Below are 17,259 nucleotides of genomic sequence, written 5' to 3'. Positions count from 1 at the left end.
ATCTACATGGTTTAAGCAAAACCGACTTCATAAATGCCATCTCACCTCCCCCACCCCCAACTTACTTACTTAATCCTCTTCGGGCCTTGAGGCACATAGAGCATCCACCAGACATCTCCATTTTTTACGATCGGCTGATTTTGCGGTGGCTATATATTCCAGGACAGGCCTGCTTCCTTTAATTCTTTCTCCATGGTCCTTCACCAGGTTTCTTTGGGTCTTCCCCGCAGGACAGCAGATGGGAAGAGAACCCGGGGAAGACCCTCACCCCCAAACAGGGATAAAACTATCCTACTACATTTACAATACTGATGCCCTTTATTATAATCTTGTTTCTTTATTTGAATGGAATACCTTATTTATCTTTGATTCAGGTATTCATAGAGACCCATGATGCCCTTTATTATAATCTTGTTTCTTTATTTGAATGGAATACCTTTTATATTTTTGATTCAGGCATTCATAGAGACACATGATGATGTGGCATCCAAAGTCTATGACGATGTCTTCCTTAACACGCTAGAGTTATCTGAACCAACGCCTGCTGCCTTTGAAGAAGCTGCCGAGACTCACAGATTTGTAACACTTAGGAAAAACGGGAAGCAACCATTGGTGAGTTTTGATAACAGCCAAATAATCATAAAATTATACAATCACCAATATTTGCATTTTCAGGACTACAATAGGATAATTATAGTAATAATAATAATATAGTGTATTTATATAGCACCAATCCCATGTTGCAACAGCTCGAGGCGCACATTGACAGGAGGGGAAATCATAAACGCTACATATAACAATTACACTTCTCAGAATTTATGAACTAATCATGTGCACACAGTTCCAGTCATAACATTAAGACAAAGAAGAATTCATCAGGTGTCTTTTAAGGCACTTTTTGAATGTCATTTCAGACGAAAATACTCTACTTCTAACATCTAATGGGAGTGAATTCCTTACATTTGGGACAGCATGAGAAAATGCCCTACTAGAAAATGTTTTCGAGCCTTTTTTAGCTACACGAAGAATTAGTTGATTACTGGATCTTAGGGATCGAGGAGGATCATAACGACACAAAAGATCTAATAAATAGGATGGTGTCGTTTGGTTAAAACATTTAAAACGCATAACTACAATTTTATAAATAACTCTCTGCTCGACAGGCAACCAGTGTAGTCTCCAAAACAGCCGTGTAACGTAATCTTTCTTCCTCTTTTTCATAATTATTTTGGCAGCGTGATTCTGTATGTGGTGGAGCCTGTTTAGTAGATAGTTGGAAATTTTATACATTAAAGCATTGTAATAATCAATCCTAGAAAAGATAAAGGATGAAACCAGTGTTTGAATGAGTTTTGATCTAAAAATCTAGAAAGTTGTCCAATTCTTCTAATTTCAACGTACAAAATTTTACATAAGCTGTCGTGATGCCTCATGGTGAACATGGAGTCAAAAAATACTCCTAGGTTCTTATTAGCTTTGTCCGTAAAATAAACTTTTTCATTTTCAATTACCAGAAAAGAATAATTCATGTTGTTTAAGATATTTTTCAGGTCGTAATATATAATATAGAATTCTCAAAATCATTTAATTTCACAACTAGAAAATGTCACCTATTATTTCAACTTTAACTTTAATGTATGTCACATGTACAAAAATAGAGTGTTTTTACTGATGTGCAGTACAACATTAGAAATAAATATATATATAGTATATCGAATACTGAATTTCTCTTGCAAGTTCACACACCACCTAAAAGTAGAAAGAAGTTTTTCAAAGTTTAACCCAGTTTCTGTAATGTTAAATAGATAGCAACAATTTGCTTGCCTGCCTTTAGATAGGATGCTAGTCTATCACATTTACTCCCCATCAGATCCGGCAGACAAGCCGAGCAGAAAATATCTCAACTGTACTTGGACTGAAATTTTGTGTTCAAGTGCAAGGCTCTCAGGATCTCTAGATGTAGACTCTGCTTTATGTCAGTCTTCAAACTAAAACACAATCCATCACAATTTACAGATTTGATCCTAAATATGCGACTATTTCATATATTATCTTCTAACTTGAATTCAATTCCACTTTCAGGGGATAACAGATTTGATCCTAAATATGCGACTATTTCATATATTATCTTCTAACTTGAATTCAATTCCACTTTCAGAGGATAACAGATTTGATCCTAAATATGCGACTATTTCATATATCTTCTAACTTGAATTCAATTCCACTTTCAGAGGATAACAGATTTGATCCTAAATATGCGACTATTTCATATATTATCTTCTAACTTGAATTCAATTCCACTTTCAGGGGATAACAGATTTGATCCTAAATATGCGACTATTTCCTATATTATCTTCTAACTTGAATTCAATTCCACTTTCAGAGGATAACAGATTTGATCCTAAATATGCGACTATTTCATATATTATCTTCTAACTTGAATTCAATTCCACTTTCAGGGGATAACAGATTTGATCCTAAATATGCGACTATTTCATATATTATCTTCTAACTTGAATTCAATTCACTTTCAGGGGATAACAGATTTGATCCTAAATATGCGACTATTTCATATATTATCTTCTAACTTGAATTCAATTCCACTTTCAGGGGATAACAGATTTGATCCTAAATATGCGACTATTTCATATATTATCTTCTAACTTGAATTCAATTCCACTTTCAGGGGATAACAGATTTGATCCTAAATATGCGACTATTTCATATATTATCTTCTAACTTGAATTCAATTCCACTTTCAGGGGATAACAGATTTGATCCTAAATATGCGACTATTTCATATATTATCTTCTAACTTGAATTCAATTCCACTTTCAGGGGATAACAGTTTTGATCCTAAATATGCGACTATTTCATATATTATCTTCTAACTTGAATTCAATTCCACTTTCAGGGGATAACAGATTTGATCCTAAATATGCGACTATTTCATATATTATCTTCTAACTTGAATTCAATTCCACTTTCAGGGGATAACAGATTTGATCCTAAATATGCGACTATTTCATATATTATCTTCTAACTTAATTCAATTCCACTTTCAGGGGATAACAGATTTGATCCTAAATATGCGACTATTTCATATATTATCTTCTAACTTGAATTCAATTCCACTTTCAGGGGATAACAGATTTGATCCTAAATATGCGACTATTTCATATATTATCTTCTAACTTGAATTCAATTCCACTTTCAGGGGATAACAGATTTGATCCTAAATATGCGACTATTTCATATATTATCTTCTAACTTGAATTCAATTCCACTTTCAGGGGATAACGGTTCGACTTGATGATCACAATGACCTGGTGATTGCGCGTATTTTACAAGACAGTTTGGCATCAAAGCAGTGTAAGTATTGTGGTTGAAAACTATAATCAAATTTTCTGTAAGAAGAAATTCAATAAATTACTGTGGTAGTCGCACAATTCATAAATAAGTGGGGAAGACCTTGTGTATCTTTGTTTCAAATGGAATTGAAAAATCGTCTACAAAATTGCATACAAATCTGTACAGTAATAGATAACAGTAGACTGGAATGAACTGACATCTGTGAATTGTTGACTTAAGGTGTTTATTTTTATTTTGAGAAAATCTCTTTGTTTTTCAAGACTAATAATACAAATCCAGTTTTAATAGAGAACGTAGAATTTGCACACTGTGACACTAAAACTTTGCCAGCAACATCATCAACAATATAAAATAAAGTGGGAGTTTGGAAACAACATGCAGAATTAGTTTGGTGCTCTTTAAATTTTAATGTTATAAGTTACATAGCGGAATGAATTATTTCACCTCTATAAGACTATTATCTTTTATAACATTCGTGGGACAGCATGACTCAGTGGTATGGTCTTTGCTTCGTATTTGAAAGGTACTGAGTTCGACTACCCATCACACTGTGTGGCCTTGAGCCAGTCACTTAGCCTTAGCTCACATTGCAGCGCTGCCTGGGTTATTCCAGTCTTCCCTTGGAATAGATCCTAAAGAAAAATTTCGTCTTAGGGATGAGGAAAGGGAATTTATTATTTATTTATTTATTATTATATTTATCTGTTGTTTTTCATTGCTTCGTGTTGTATTTTTTTTTCAGCCTTATTACGTGTTGGAGATATTGTTAAAGCAGTGAATGGAGTGACAGTTTTTGTACCAGAGGATTTGATGATCGTATTGAGGGATGCAGAGGACACAGTGACCATTAAAATTGTACCATCCGCATCAGACAATCAATTGTCTGACATTGTGAGTAATTTTTTTGTGATATTAAAAGGGGATTAGGGGTGACTAAAATATAACAGAAATTCAACACTTTTCATTCTTTCCTTGAGAAATATGATTTTTCCATTTGCTAATTGTGACAAAATATGCAGTCATGATGTAATGTTCACATGCAGTTCACAGGGAAATTTTCTCGGGAGATTTTAATGAGTTCATTCTCTTTTTTATCAGCCTTTCATTCAATCCCCTTCCCAGAAAGATCTTCAACTCCTCCCTGATTAGTTTATTTTCTTTATACTCATATTATTGTAGTCTTTAGAGCAATAAAAACGTACAGAGACTTGACTTACAATAAGGACCATCTGTACTCAAACCCAATGCTTATTGTAAAGTGTTTCCATCATTCAGGTTGCCTTCCGTGGAAGTTTAGCACAAACACATTAAAGAGACGGCTATCAAGTTATTCTGTTTACATTCTCTTACATCCTGTCATTTTCTATTTCAGCAGTTTATTCATTTTATAATATTAAATTGTTTGGGAATTCTTATGGTAAATTTGGAGGACCATTAATAAGAGTATGAAAAGTATAATACCGGAAAAAATAAATGATGTTCATTTTTTACTCTTTTTTGGTATAAGCATATTTTTACGTCAGAAAGCAATGATTCTGTTATGGGTTTGTTTTTGATCAACATTTGTATATCCCACAGATCTATGTGAAAGCATGCATCAATTATGACCCAATGGTGGACAGATTGATTCCATGTAAGAAGGCTGGCCTGCCATTCCGTGAGGGAGACGTTTTGGCTATTGTAGACCACAATGACGAGAACTGGTGGCAGGTGAGAAGCAAGATGAATGCCGTGGATTAAGAACATGTCAATCCATACATTTCATTTATTTCACTTTCAGTAACTTTTTTTTTTTCGTTTCTCTAATGAAACTTCCTTCTCATACTATTTCATCTTGATAGGATCTACCTCCTCTCATTCATTGTGGCCAATATATAATTATTGTACAGGTCAAGGAATATATTATGAGGGTTAAAAAAACAGAACAATTCATTTTGTATATTTTTATGATAATAGCAGTGATAATACAAGGAAAGTAATTATAATAAAAATGACTGTGATGATGAGAATAATAATAATAATAATAATAATAATACTAATATAATAATAATAATAAATAATAATAATAATAATAATAATAATAATAAATATAATAATAATAATAATATAATAATAATAATTTATAATAATAATAATAATAATAATAATAATAATAATAATATAATAATGATGATGATGATAGTAATAATAATAATGATGATGATGATGATACTAATAATAATGATAATAATAATAATAATAATGATGATGATGATGATACTAATAATAATGAGAATAATAATAATAATAATAATAATAATAATAATAATAATAATAAAAATGACAATTAGTTTCTTTTACTAGTATTAATGATAATAGCATTTTTTAAGGCAATATTCGTAATGTATTTTTCAGGCAAAACTAGCAGATTTGCCAAATGGTCCAGTTGGTCTCATTCCTTCCAGAACCCTCCAGGAGAAAAGACAAGCTTACGTTATGCCAGAACTCACCAAAACCAGAACCAACCTGTGTAAGTACTCAGCATTTGTGTTATGATAATATATGCTATATAGAAAAGGCTCAAAAAAGGGAAACCCAGACCTCAATAATCATTTGTATTCTGTTATTTATTGAAGCTTAAAATTTCCTGATATTCATTTTCCTAGGCAGAAAAGGAAAACTCATTCAAACTGAGTGGTGGGTGAAATTCCCTACTTTGGGCCAGGAAACATCAGCTCGGTGGCGTCTTCAACTGCCTATGTCTTGCGTCTTCTATCCTATGAAATCATTGCATATAAATGTTTATTGTTCATATCGATTATTTATATTTTATATTTTCCAGTATGTGGATTAAAGACAAAGAAAAAGAAAAAGATTCGATACAATGCATCAGATACAAATGGTAAGAGCCCAGCTCCGCATTTATATGTAATGTAATGTAATGGAAGATTTATAAACCGCCATTATCCATTTACAATGTTCAACAGTGCTTTACCATAGCAATAATAAATATTAAATTAACACATACACCTATATATATATATACACTCACAAACACTTGATATGTATGATAATATATGATCTTGATTTGAATGCATCTTTATAAATACAACTGTTTTATCAGGGTGTGTTAGTTTTTTGTGTGTTTGTTTGGGATATTGGGGGGGGGGGGGGGGGGGGGAGGTGTGTTTTCTATTTTACTATTATTATTTTTTCTATCCTCCAATGAAGGTTTTATAAAAATATAATTTCCTTTATTCGTCTCCAAGGGATTTTTCTTCTTCTTTAGGGACTGTTTTTTAAAGGAAAACTCAAATAATCCAGGTGTTAGATTCAGTGCAGCGTTGGACAGTGATTAAAAATAAGGTTACTTGTTCAAGGTCATACAGCGAGGATGGGGAATTAAACTCTACACCATTTGGGTATGAAGTTTAAAGCCATACCACTGTGCCATGGTTGATATAAATTTCATTTCCTAAAACTTTGACTTTCTATCTAGGGAATTTATAAAAGCTTTTATACAAAGGGTCCCAATAGCTCAGATAGTAAAGCACACACATCACACTTTGTTTTTGTTTTTGTTTTGTTTTTTTCTAAAGTTTTCTAAATAAATTGTTCCCAGATTTTGATGGATGTGACATCAGGGTTTATGAAGAGGTGGAGCGTTCTGTAACAAATCGATGTACTCTCATTCTAATTGGAGCAAACAGTGTAGGGAAGAGGTCCTTGAAGGAACGACTCATCCGACAATTCCCAGAGAAATATGCTGCTGCCATACCTGGTGAGTAATAATAATAATAATAATGTAATTTATTTATATAGCGCCTGCCCCATACAATATAACTCTAGGCGCACAATATACACGGCATGCAATATATATCATTTTTTAAAATTAAAAACAATACTCTTATCTTTTTATCAACAACATTCAAGAGATGAGAATACGGAATTATTTTTTAAAATGTAAATTAGGTTAAATATGTTCTATGAGGTGACACTACAAAATAATGGAATCAAACCTGTGGTATATTATGAAGATTGAGTAAAAGTTTAACAGTTGAGATTGATATTTGAAATAAGATTTAGAGATCTATTTGCTTATTTTATGTTTCATGAGATTTCTTCTCATTCATTCATTTGTTTGTTTTGTTTTATTTTGTTTTTGTTTCTTTACCCTTTTTCTGTCTGCTCTAATTAATTGGGGTTTTTTTTTTTTCAAAACAATTTTATGGGAGTTCTCATGATTATAGTAAGATTTTCTTTACAAAACTTGATTTAGATGTCTACCATTATTTCTTCTCCAATTATTTAGAGATAAGTTTTAGAAGTCATTGGATTATTTTTTAAGCTGTCATATAATAGATATTTTGTGACCCAAATTGATCAAAAATTATAGCACTGCTTGTTTTTGATATTGATTATTTTCCCCTAATTTACACTTGTTATTATATATGGTAATGGTAATAACAACTTTTGAATTACTTTGCAGATACTTCCCGGCCTAAAGAACCAAAAGAGGAAGATGGCAAGGGTTATTTTTTTGTGAATCCATCCGAGATGGAGGCCAATATAAAAAAGAACTTGTACATTGATCAGGGTGAATTTGGCGGCCATCTTTTTGGAACACGAATATCAACCATTCGGGATGTCATCAGAACTGGGAAAATGTGCATTCTGGATATTTCTGCAAGGGTAAGAATTTTATTGTCCGGAAATGAGTCATAGATTACTTATCTGTGGGCCAAAATCTTTATAGACTGAATGACCTCAGAGAAATATTTTCAATGATGTTGATTTCAATATTACGCAGCTTCGAGTTATACTTTTTATTCTTGTTTTATACTTCCATTCTTGTTTTATTCTTCCATTATTTCTGAAACACCAAATTTTAAACCATAGCTGCCTCTTTAAATAAATTCCTTATAATAAGAAAACATTTCAGTTTATTTTAGTCAACTGTCCACCTATTTCATATTGTTTTCTAGGCCTTTTGATATCACTCAGTCTTAAACTTAATATGATGATATAAAATTAGATGCCCTCTATTGTTGAATTGGTGCTGCGACATTTAGATTATATTTATATATTTATCCCTGATATATATCTCAATTGATATATATCAATCTTAGTGGTATGTCAATCATACATTTAAAAAAAAGCATTTTTAAATACAAACAAAAGAATCTGTTTATACACAAAAGCTGCTTAAGTTGTGAGAAGTTAAGAAGTAATAATACTAGATTTTTAGTCAAATTTGTATTGGATAATTTACAGACATATTGATGCAGATCTATTAATTAAAGAAACAGACATGTAAAAAATATTTAGTGTTCCATTATGTGTATAGTCTTTTCGTGTTTGAACTTACCTTTTCTTTCATTTACCTGAATTATAATGTTCTTATTTATGTTATAAAGCAACATGTGATTTGATTTTATCCAATCAGTCTCTCAAGTTCCTAATGTCCCCTGAGTTTCGTCCATTCGTTGTGTTTATCGCAGCCCCAAGTGTGGAAGCACTGAAGGTGATGGAAAGGAAGGGGAAGAGGATGACTAACAACAATGTAAGTGGCTGATCTACCAGATTGTTGAGTTAAAGTGGGTAGCCAGGAGTAAGACGGGGAAGTAGTTGAGGCATCGTACCAATACAAGGAGGATGTGGTCAGGGTGTAACTGTATGCATCTTGGGTTTTTGGTTTTTTGGGGGGTTTTTTGGTGCTTTTTGTGGAGGGGGAGGGGGGGGGAGCAGGGGCATTTACGTCAGTAAGAAACATTGCCCCCGTAGCTTGCTTTGTGGTGCTGCACTATTGCTAATGTCTGATATATTTATTTACATTCTGAGTATGTTTTTTTTTTTTACATCTCATCAGAGCAAAATGATGTTGAAAGTTTCCTTGTGATAAAATCTACATATTTATTGTCAAAAGAGAAAAGAAAAAAAAAATGATCGTACTGAAAAGATTACTTTTTTCTCACTTGCATCTTATCGTACATTTTCTATTTTTACAATTTATTTCTTAAAGTCATTTGATTTTTTTTTTTTTTTTTTTCAGAATGAAAGAAGGGGCCAGAATCCAAAGGATCTCTTTATGGTAAGGGGATGAAATGCTCTCAAATCTAATGACCTCTCTTGTATATAAGACATAGCTTTCTCTTTATAGACCACTGCATCATCTAACAATTAAAAATTATGTTCGCAAAATGGAATTAAAGAGTTTCAAGGACAAATTCCGATATAAAAATTCATACCCTTTCCAATTCCCTGCTGCTTAAATGGGACCACCCAACGCTTAATGGGGACAAAATTTGACAATGGCTGTCCCCATAAGAGAGCTTTTTCGTTGTCTTCAATAATTTAAAATGATGGTCCATAAAATGTAAATTAGTCCAAAGGGGCGGTCAACTGGGTGAGTCGTCGTACCGTTCATCACAGAGATGTCATTGACTGCCATCATCACGTTCATGGTCATGGGTCATCTGACCAATGGTGCAGTAGGTAATTAACATAGCAAACTAGGGACTATTAAGAGAGCTATGGTAATTAGTGTTCGCATTGTTTGTTCAAGGCTGTCACCACCAATTGGTTTGTTTGTTCAATGAGACGAATGGGTAGACAATGCATTCTTATTCTGTTGCTTACTTATGCAATCATTATCAGTGGCATGTTCATTAATTGTTTTGTACAGTTAGATTTGTCTCTCATTGTTAGAGATAGATTAAAGTGTCATTTGTTTTTCATTAAGATGTGAAATGTCACTCAAATTTATGGCCGCCGCTTAATTGCTTAATTTGGACAATTTGTCAGGAACCGAACCATCACAATAAACTGGCTTGGACTTGGACTGTATTATTATTATTAATATTATTATTATTATTATTATTATTATTATTATTATTAATATTATTATTATTATTATTTTATATTATTATTATTATTATTACTATTTTATTATTATTATTATTATTATTATTATTGGTATTATCATTATTATTACGGACAACTTTGCTTGATAAGCAGGTGTTCAAGTAACTGAGCTCCCTTCCCCTTCAACTTTCACTGCAAAAAAAAAGGATAACAAATTGTTAAAATTAAATCCTTCATCTGTGTTTTCAGGAAGAGAGATTCATCAGGATTGTGCGAGAGAGCCAGCAGATAGAGAGGCTATACAAAGGCATGTATGAAGAGGTGATTGTGAATGACGACTTCAACACCACTTACCAGACTCTCCTGGAACATTTACAAAACATGGAGAACTCTCACAAGTGGGTGCCAAAGGATTGGAACTTGGGGGACTGAGACCCAATGGGAGTTGTGTGAAAGCGATACTAGGCTAGAGGAATTCATAAACTGTTAATTCAGTCCCATTAGACAGTTCAAAATGCTAGTTCACAAGATTTAAGCGAATTCTTAGTTTCTAGAGATTGCGGATGAAAAGGTATTGAACAGAAATGAATAAAATGGCTTCATAAAATAACAGATTGCTTAGCGCAGAGAATATTGAAATGTTCTTTTTTTTAAACTTGTCATATTCATTTCTGTTAAATACTGTTCATGAGATTGGGAAAATTCAGGTATAAACATGCTTTCAAGTGTAGTTTTCATCATTAGGTTTGTATGTACTGAGTGAAGAGATTTAACGAGATTTTCCCAATAATTTGGGATTTCAAGTGGAGATTTCCTATGTTAGTCACAGTCTTTCCAGAATATCTCAACATCTGGCGAATTATATTTATTATTTGACTCAATGTGAACAGAATGTTGATGTATGTATGTATGTATGTATCTATGTTTCCCAAAAAATAAGTTGTTACCTATTAAGAAGTTTGTAAACTCTTTATCTCTGCTCAAATATCCAGTCAATGTTCCTCAACTGCCATTTTTTTAACACTTCTTTTGTAGTGTAAATTGAGTTGAAAGGCTTTCATTAATGGAATGAATCAAACCTTATATTTATATTTGCTGACTCCAGGTTATGAGTAGTTAAGTTTAAAATTTTGGTCTTTCCCTTAATGATGCCATGCTTGATAATTCTATGATGAGGAATACAAATACATGTGATATTTGTAAGAGTAAGGCTAAGAGAATGTTCCTCCATGTTATTGTTATCATTGTTTTTCATTCAAAGTTAACTCTCAAAACTCTCATTTGGCCGTTATACAAGGTTGAACTTTTGCTTCCAATTATAATTTTTGATTTTATCTAAAAATGGCTTTATTTGTTTTCCTACCACGACTCGTTACTTTTCTCTTTCTCTGTTTTGTTCTATTATTACTCCGGTGGCAAGTAAATACAGTCCACTCTGGATAATCGCAACACCTTGGGATCAGCAAAAATGTTGCAATTTAGCGAAGTTGAGTTTCCTGTTCTCTATTGCAGCATTTTACACTAATATGGTAAACTCAAACCAGTTGTTGTAAACATTGTTCTTAGTCCATCACAGACTGAGCAATTTGATTGAAACAAAAAACATATGGCAGCAAAACATATGACAAGCAAAAGCAGCTTTGATGCAAGCCGACATCTTATTCAGATTGGATTCACTATCACTCTTTTGTTTTCAACATTTGTCAGAGTCAAAGAGATCAGCCGTGATGAGAAACAATAATCTCTTACCAAACCTGTTGATCACAATGCACAATTGTCAGTCCCAAATCAATGGATATCGCTCAGTCTCTCTTTACAACTGTCATTGTCTACCTGTTGTCAAGACTATGCCCAGCCCCCTCGCCTCCTATTCAATGGTCACAGATGACATCACAAGCCCATACTGCAAATCTGCGCCCTCTTTTGTCTCTAATAGAGTGGTGACACACTACTGTGGCATTAAACCCCTCCCACCCTGGATTCTTCAACCTGTCAAGGTTTCACCGATGATATGATTTAATCATGAGATTTTGTTTGATTGATTTCTTGAATTTGCCACTTTTTGAGGTCGAAAATTTGTTGCGATTAACCGAAGTTTGTTGCAATTAACCAGTGACTTTTATATAGAATTAATTCCGTTTCTTGGAAAATGTTGTGATTAACCGAAAGTTGCGATTAACCGAGTTGTGATTATCCGGAGTAGACTGTACCAGCATAATAAAGTTTCTTTGTGATATGAATTGGATGGGACATTAGGACACTGCCTTATAAGACACCCACTTCAAGAAAGGTTGTTTCATATGAAATTAACTTAAATTTGTGAAAATAATAAAGATGACTTATTTATCTTTTTACTCTTGTGATAATGGATAAATTGAAAACTGGAATTTTAAAGTAATTTTCTATGATAATCATCCTGTGCTATGTTAAATTGTCATGTTTTTCTCATCATTAATCATTTATCGATCATATAATATGACGAGGTCTGGAATTTGAATTCAAAATGACTCTCAAAAGGCATGGTCTTGAGAAAGGAATTTTAGGCAGCAGTCCATTTCCCAGTATAGGTAGCACTTATATACTTAGGCTCTTGCAGTTTTATGTATCATTGACTTTACAAAAACAGTTATTAATGACTGGTTTTGTTTTTTCTAAAAAGATATTATTGATAATAAGGACATGTTCATTAGGTTGAAATTATTATGTCTTCCATTTTTGACAGCATGTTTAGTATATAGAGCAACCTCTCGATAACGAAATCCTGAATAGTGACATGATGCTCTGGTCCCAATTGGTTTTGATATATATATATTATGAGAGTCACATCCGAGGGTTTGAACGGAGATGCCTCTGCAGAATCCTGAAACTTGGTTGGCAACAGCATATTACCAACGAAGAATCTCCAGGTGCACAAGAATAAAAAACATTGTGTCAAGCACAGACGATGGAAATGGCTGGGTCACATTCTCCGAATGAAAAAGTCCAGATGTCTTACACAGCACTAAGATGGTTCCCAACGGGAAACAGGAAGAGAGGCAGACCCATTGGGCACCTGGAGATGGACAGTTGAAGAGGAGATGAAAGAGGCTGGAAAGACATGGAATGAGCTGAGCTATCTGGCCCAGGACAGAGATGCCTGGAGGAACTTTGTTGACGCCTTATGTTCCACCAATGAACCAAGAGCATAAGGAAGTTCGTGAAAAAACCTCAATGTGGCGACATTTGTTTTAGTTAAAAACCTGGTTTATCAACATCGATATAGCGATAATTGGCAATTGAAATTATTACTTGATTTTAAAATTCCATTTCCCCCCCCCCGACCAATGTGATGCCTGACTAAGTCCTTATGGTAAATAATAATCCGAACCCAGATAACCTACAGAAGGAGAATGACATCAGTCACTAATAACCATCAAAACAATTAGATAAACAACGCATCAAAGTTTAGGCTCAGCTTGTAATCCCTTTGACATCACTGCCGTGATAAAAAGTTGATCACCCCTTATCTGCTGTGCTCTGAAAAAATATTTTTAAAAATTTTGGAATCACAATTCAGGAAGTCCCAGGTTTGAGAGTTTTTGACAAGATGAGGGTCATTTCATACGATGGATAATTGATGAGTTTTCAGACCAAAATTTTCTCAGAACACGTTAGATCAGAGGTAATAAATTTTCTAACGTGGTTGTAACATGTGTAATTTTGATCAGTGGTCTGCGCTTCACATCAAAGTGTAACCGCTATCCCTTTTCCGCCATCTTGGAGACCCTGCTATAACGCGACAACCCTGGTCAGGACAAAGTCATTATTCAGGGGTTGCACTGTATATATATTTTTTAATATTTTTTAAAAACTAGGACTTTTAGCTCTACATCATCAAATCTTTGATTCATATTTGATTGTTTAGTGAGATCTTATATCTTTTAATGTTTTTGTTAAACAAGGTATCTTGCCTGACCTGTTCTCATAAAATCGAATGTTGTCGATCTTTGGCATAGGTTTTCAATGTCATCACAGAATCACAAGATGATCCTAAATGCCTAATAAGGAGACAATTAACTCTCAAAGACTTTCGAATCATGGTCAATTCTGAGGTTTAATCTGATCTTTCTGTAATTTCGCAGCTGGTTCGTTTTGATTTATCATTCATTAAGTATTTTGCATATGGCACCATCTTTTCATATGGGACCAGGTAATTTTTAGTCTGTTGTAATACAGAAATCTGGTAAATTTTGACTATGTCGACCTCATTGCTTGGATGACTATCAATTTTATGGAGACAAATTTCAGTATCGTTCACTAGAATGTGATTCATGATCAGATTAAAGTAAATCAAGAATGCTTTTTTGGTGCTTGGCTTAATTAAGAGCGTTGAGGAAGAGCCTATATCTAATTGATTTTTTCCCCTTTTTTTAAACTGTGGTGAATTAAACTCAATTATAGAACAATATGAACTGAATATAATGGCTATAGAGGATGTTAATTTAAAAGTCATTTCACGAACAGGACATTCTGTAATATACAGTAAAACTCTGATAGAGCAGGGAATTTTTCAATGCGTGTTTTACTTTCCATGTTAATCATTACACTACCCTTGGTTATAATAGCATGCAGCCAAATGAGGATTAATGAACATTTTTTTTATCCTGCCTTTTCGTGATACCACGTAAGGTGCATAAATTATAAATTAAAAATCAGTTTATTCTTGTTGCAATGAGTTGTACTGTAAATATAAATTTCTGATGAAACCAAAAGACTTCGTTTGTAGTGCATCTTTTATCATAGTAATTAGTAACGGACGTCCATGTGCCACGTATAAATTGCTCCCTCCTTAAACACGTTATTTGTCTCCATGGCAAAGTAACCCCTTTTAAAAAGTTTTTAATTCATCAACTCAGCTCCCTTGAATCCCTACTGGTGTTTGTGTGTGTGGTGTGTATTTCATGTTACATTGTTTTTAAATGCTGGCAGCCATGTATATCATTTGTGTGTGAGACATTAATCCTTTACAAAGTGTTTTGATTGATTGTTTTTGAAAGGTCAAAGTTCCTGGCAGCAAAGTTGTATCTTTTTAAAATTAATATATTTTGCTGTACTCTGACGAAACATATTCTTTTCAATTTAGCCTGAAATCTTTTATTTTATATCTTGAAAGACTCAGACAACCACCAACGTGTCAAAAATCTTAAACTTGAGATTGTTTACGAGTCTCTTGAGTTTGAGACTCTTTGACCACACTACATAAATGTTGCATCTATCTTCAGTATCAGAACTGTATTATAATGGATCGGATGGAAGTTGTGAGTTTGGGAGTTATCTCTAATCTATCGACATATGAAGTAAAAGCTTATTGGCTAAAATGAAAAAAAAATAAATTTGTCAGTAGATGGCGTTACAGTGTGGAGGATTCAAAATATCCTAAAATAATGTGAATATTTCGATTTTTACAGTAATTTAATAATTTTATACAATTTACATTCCATTTTTGTTTATGTTCTTTGCTATATGAATATAAACATTTGATGACACTCCGTGCTTCATATTATCTTTTCACTTTCAACATTTGTACAGGTTTTTACTACATTTTTATATAACCAAAATATTACTTACTTACAGTAAACAGATTAACATTCCATCATATGTCATTTCCGTTTAAATAGAATGTTGAATGCAAGATGAATAATGTCTGGTCTTCGCAAAATGTGTTTACTTGAAATAGGCAAACAATTTTGTGAGGACTTTGTGACGTGTAATGCCTTATGGTAACTCACCTGGTACAGTGGGTGCTCTTTCTCTTGACTTTTTGTCTTGAACTATCAGGGGAGGATAGAGGCCTATATGGTCAGTAGTCCCATCTGGCTGTGTGGTTTTTAACTTCTAATTTTTTATTCGTCTCTTTCGATAATATGTTTTATTAAGGTTAAAAATCATCTCATTTGTAGCGAGAAACATTGCCATAACTTGGCTGAAACAGGGCTCACATGTAATTTGCTACTGAGTTTAACTTCGTGACCTTTTCTCTTTCATAGTCCTGGGCGTCTGTGACCCAAGCGAAGAGCTGCCAACTGGTTCAAATTGAAATTGGGGACACTCCTCTTCTTCTGCCTAAAATATTGACACAATACTATATATACCCGCAAAATTTATTTCACGTAAACACGCTTTAAAAACAGTCTGTAAAGTGGACTGTATAAGATAAAAACACCAACTGTAATTCCGCAGTAAAAGGGAGAGGATGCAATAAAATTGAGCGATTAATTTATATTTTAAAAACGCTCACTGGGTAAAGTGTCCATTTTCAGTATAATAGAAAATTCAAGATGGTCCCCAAAAAAATGGGATTGTAGGCAAGTCAGCAAGTGTTGCTCCTGGATCTAGCTTTGGTTTCTCTCTGGACTAGTCTCCATGTCTATTTTTTTCTCTAGCCCTCAAACGCACCAAAACACTAAATTATCTATTATCTTTTGACTATACTGCCATGCTATTTTATTTTTTTTTTCTCTAGACCCTTTAAACACATCAAAACTCTAAATAATCTATTATTATCTTTTGACTATCCTGCCATGCCAATTTTTTACTGGTACTCAACGGGCATTAAAATGTCGTTAGTACTTAACTTTAAATTAAACTAAAACAACAAAATATTTGTGGCCAGGAAAAAAGAAAAGCAATGGGAGGGGGGGGGGGGGGGGGGTACAATACGGTATACTGCATTTTAATACCTATAACATTTTTGTTGTTGTGTTTTGAACAATATACACACTTTGCCATATTATGAAATTGACTTATATTATTATTGTCCAGTCCTATGCAAATAAAATGATAAACAAATAGAAAAACTATGATGGTCATTGTTATTGTTATAGAAGTTTGTCCATGTAATTATGTTGTCTTTTGTTATTGAAATGTAATCCAGCAGTAACTACAGTGCAGCATGGATATTATTATTACTTTAAACCGACTTGTACATATATGCCACTTTTTTTACTGGTACTGAACGGGCATTAAAACGCACCAAATGCTATGTGTGGTCCATTTTCTTTTATG

General features: G+C 33.2%; 1 protein-coding gene across 3 annotated transcripts in view; it reads left to right on the top strand.

Moving 5' to 3' along the window:
- Positions 1 to 17,051, top strand: part of LOC144969112 (MAGUK p55 subfamily member 2-like) — a 20,760-nt gene extending 3,709 nt beyond the window's left edge. For all 3 annotated transcript variants that reach the window (XM_078908170.1, XM_078908171.1, XM_078908172.1), the window contains exons 5-15: positions 457 to 612; positions 3,294 to 3,372; positions 4,115 to 4,263; positions 4,951 to 5,082; positions 5,767 to 5,881; positions 6,194 to 6,253; positions 6,974 to 7,132; positions 7,841 to 8,043; positions 8,798 to 8,914; positions 9,404 to 9,442; positions 10,465 to 17,051. In XM_078908170.1, the coding sequence (XP_078764296.1) occupies positions 457 to 612; positions 3,294 to 3,372; positions 4,115 to 4,263; positions 4,951 to 5,082; positions 5,767 to 5,881; positions 6,194 to 6,253; positions 6,974 to 7,132; positions 7,841 to 8,043; positions 8,798 to 8,914; positions 9,404 to 9,442; positions 10,465 to 10,647 (1,392 nt within the window). In that variant the 3' untranslated portion in view covers positions 10,648 to 17,051. The remainder of the gene's footprint in view (positions 1 to 456; positions 613 to 3,293; positions 3,373 to 4,114; positions 4,264 to 4,950; positions 5,083 to 5,766; positions 5,882 to 6,193; positions 6,254 to 6,973; positions 7,133 to 7,840; positions 8,044 to 8,797; positions 8,915 to 9,403; positions 9,443 to 10,464) is intronic.
- Positions 17,052 to 17,259: the final 208 nt, after the last annotated feature.

The sequence above is a fragment of the Berghia stephanieae genome, chromosome 3 (assembly GCF_034508935.2).
Source record: "Berghia stephanieae isolate SIO BIC M18660-M18661 chromosome 3, UCSD_Bste_1.3, whole genome shotgun sequence".
Lineage (NCBI taxonomy): Eukaryota > Metazoa > Mollusca > Gastropoda > Nudibranchia > Aeolidiidae > Berghia > Berghia stephanieae.
Note: the sequence above shows the minus strand (reverse complement) of the source record. Positions and strands in the feature narration are given on the sequence as shown.